Genomic DNA, 1,888 nt, shown 5'->3' on the forward strand with positions numbered 1-1,888 from the left:
CCTTAATAAATTCCGGAAAGGACAGTCAAATTTGATGCATATCTTAATGAAAAAATCCCATGGAACAGGACTTATTCACAGAAAATGCCTCGAAAACGTCGGAAATATATGCTATACATTCTAATGTCTATCTGTAAAAGTTGCGGGAAGGGTATAGAGAGATTATTCTTTTACATCAACTTTACTCCCACAAAAATGTTTTATAACAAATTTGGAACAAAAACAGCAACATGATATTCTGTCAATAACAAAACTATGATTCACTTGTAGGCCTAATGTTATGTTTTCATCTTTTAAACAAAATTAATTTCAGAGACTCTGGGATACTGGAATCGACAAGAGGATCATCTTCAATCAGGCGGTGACCCGACAGAGGGCGAAGTACAAGAACAATGGACAAGAACACGAGCTCTAGCCCCTTCAGCAAGCGAGGCAGTTCAAATTTTGCCAGCGGTTTCGACCGATGGCTTGCCCTCCAAGACATAAGTGAGAAAATGAGTCGTCGAGCAGGCACTCTTAATGCTATGGAAAAACTTCGTCTAGATCGAGCTACAAAACAGATTGATTTCAAACTCAACATGAGTGAGTCACATTATACCAAAGTATGCGACAGACTTAAAGATACGCTAAAGAACCATGACTTATATAAACGAGCACTGAACAGAAGTCGCCGTCGAGTCTACGACGAGGTGCCAGAGCAAAATGCGGCCGATATGAATTCGCCCGGCCGATATCAAAGAAAAACATTTCGCACGCTGGAGGACGATATCAAAGAAGAAGAAAATGAAATACGCGAAAGACGCATGCGCAGAAATGCTAAATTACTTGAAGAAAGTCGCAAGGAAAGTGAAACATTGATTGACAGACGTGTTCCAACTTACCATTTGCTGAAAAATAAAGGAGCGCCTTTATCTGAGCGCTTAAGAACTAACGCAAAATTACATTTACAAATGATCAAGCCTAAAATACAAGTCCTTGTCGCTTTTACTGACCTACGAGAAAATGCTGCCAAAAGAAAACAGACGCTTCAGAAAGGAAAAGTAAAAATGACATCGAAAGGAACATTTCAATCAGAAGTAACTGATACCTGACTTTGGAATACAGGGTGTATCAAAATTATTGATACCCATCAGATGTGTTGTCTAATGAAATGCCTGCTTTGTCCAATTTCAACATTAGATTCTCTTGAAGTGACTTTAATAATGTTATGATGTTTTATTACATAAATCTACAAATAAGATGGATGTTCATACTCACCGGCTATGCATGGGTACCATGCAATCATTTTGATACACCCTGTACGAATAACACATTAGATAACAGTCATTATCTATCCTGAAATGTTTTATCCTTTAAAATCATAAAATCGAAATGTCCAGAATGAAATTTGGAAGCGAGGTTGTTTGATATGTTGTTGGCTAGTACAGTGTACAGACTCTGCGAGGGTAAATTAAATTCACCTGTGAGCTTCGATGAAAGTGCAAAATGTGACCACTTTTAACTTCAGCGGCAACTGTCTGTATGTTCATTTTTGAGTAAGAAGACTATTTTGTGAACAAAATAACTCAATAAATACAGCATCTGTAGGTAAGCAATAATGCTCATCGTAAAATAACGACCGCTCCAAGAACGATTTTAGGCAACATTTTGTGCAAATATGCATATGTGAATTTTTAAAAAGTAATTATTTTTTGCCAAATACAGTCAATATCTCCCAAAATAAAGCCAATGTAAATTCTTTTTAAACTATTCCTTGAATGGAGTCTTAAGATTAAGAAAACAAACACAACAAAGTATGTCTTGCCTTATAAAAAAAAAAAAGTATACTTTTATTTGCCTTGTGTGAATAATTAAAAGGTTATGGCACTTTTACTATATGCATGTCTGA

The 1,888-nt window shown here is 36.2% G+C and overlaps 1 protein-coding gene across 1 annotated transcript; it reads left to right on the plus strand.

Moving 5' to 3' along the window:
• The first annotated feature begins 392 nt into the window (after positions 1-392).
• LOC140156336 (uncharacterized) lies at positions 393-1,103 on the plus strand. The gene has a single exon (XM_072179309.1). The coding sequence runs from the start codon at positions 393-395 to the stop codon at positions 1,089-1,091; it is 699 nt and encodes a 232-aa protein (XP_072035410.1). The 3' UTR covers positions 1,092-1,103.
• The last annotated feature ends 785 nt before the right edge of the window (positions 1,104-1,888 follow it).

The sequence above is a fragment of the Amphiura filiformis genome, chromosome 7, assembly GCF_039555335.1.
Source record: "Amphiura filiformis chromosome 7, Afil_fr2py, whole genome shotgun sequence".
In the NCBI taxonomy this organism is placed as follows: domain Eukaryota; kingdom Metazoa; phylum Echinodermata; class Ophiuroidea; order Amphilepidida; family Amphiuridae; genus Amphiura; species Amphiura filiformis.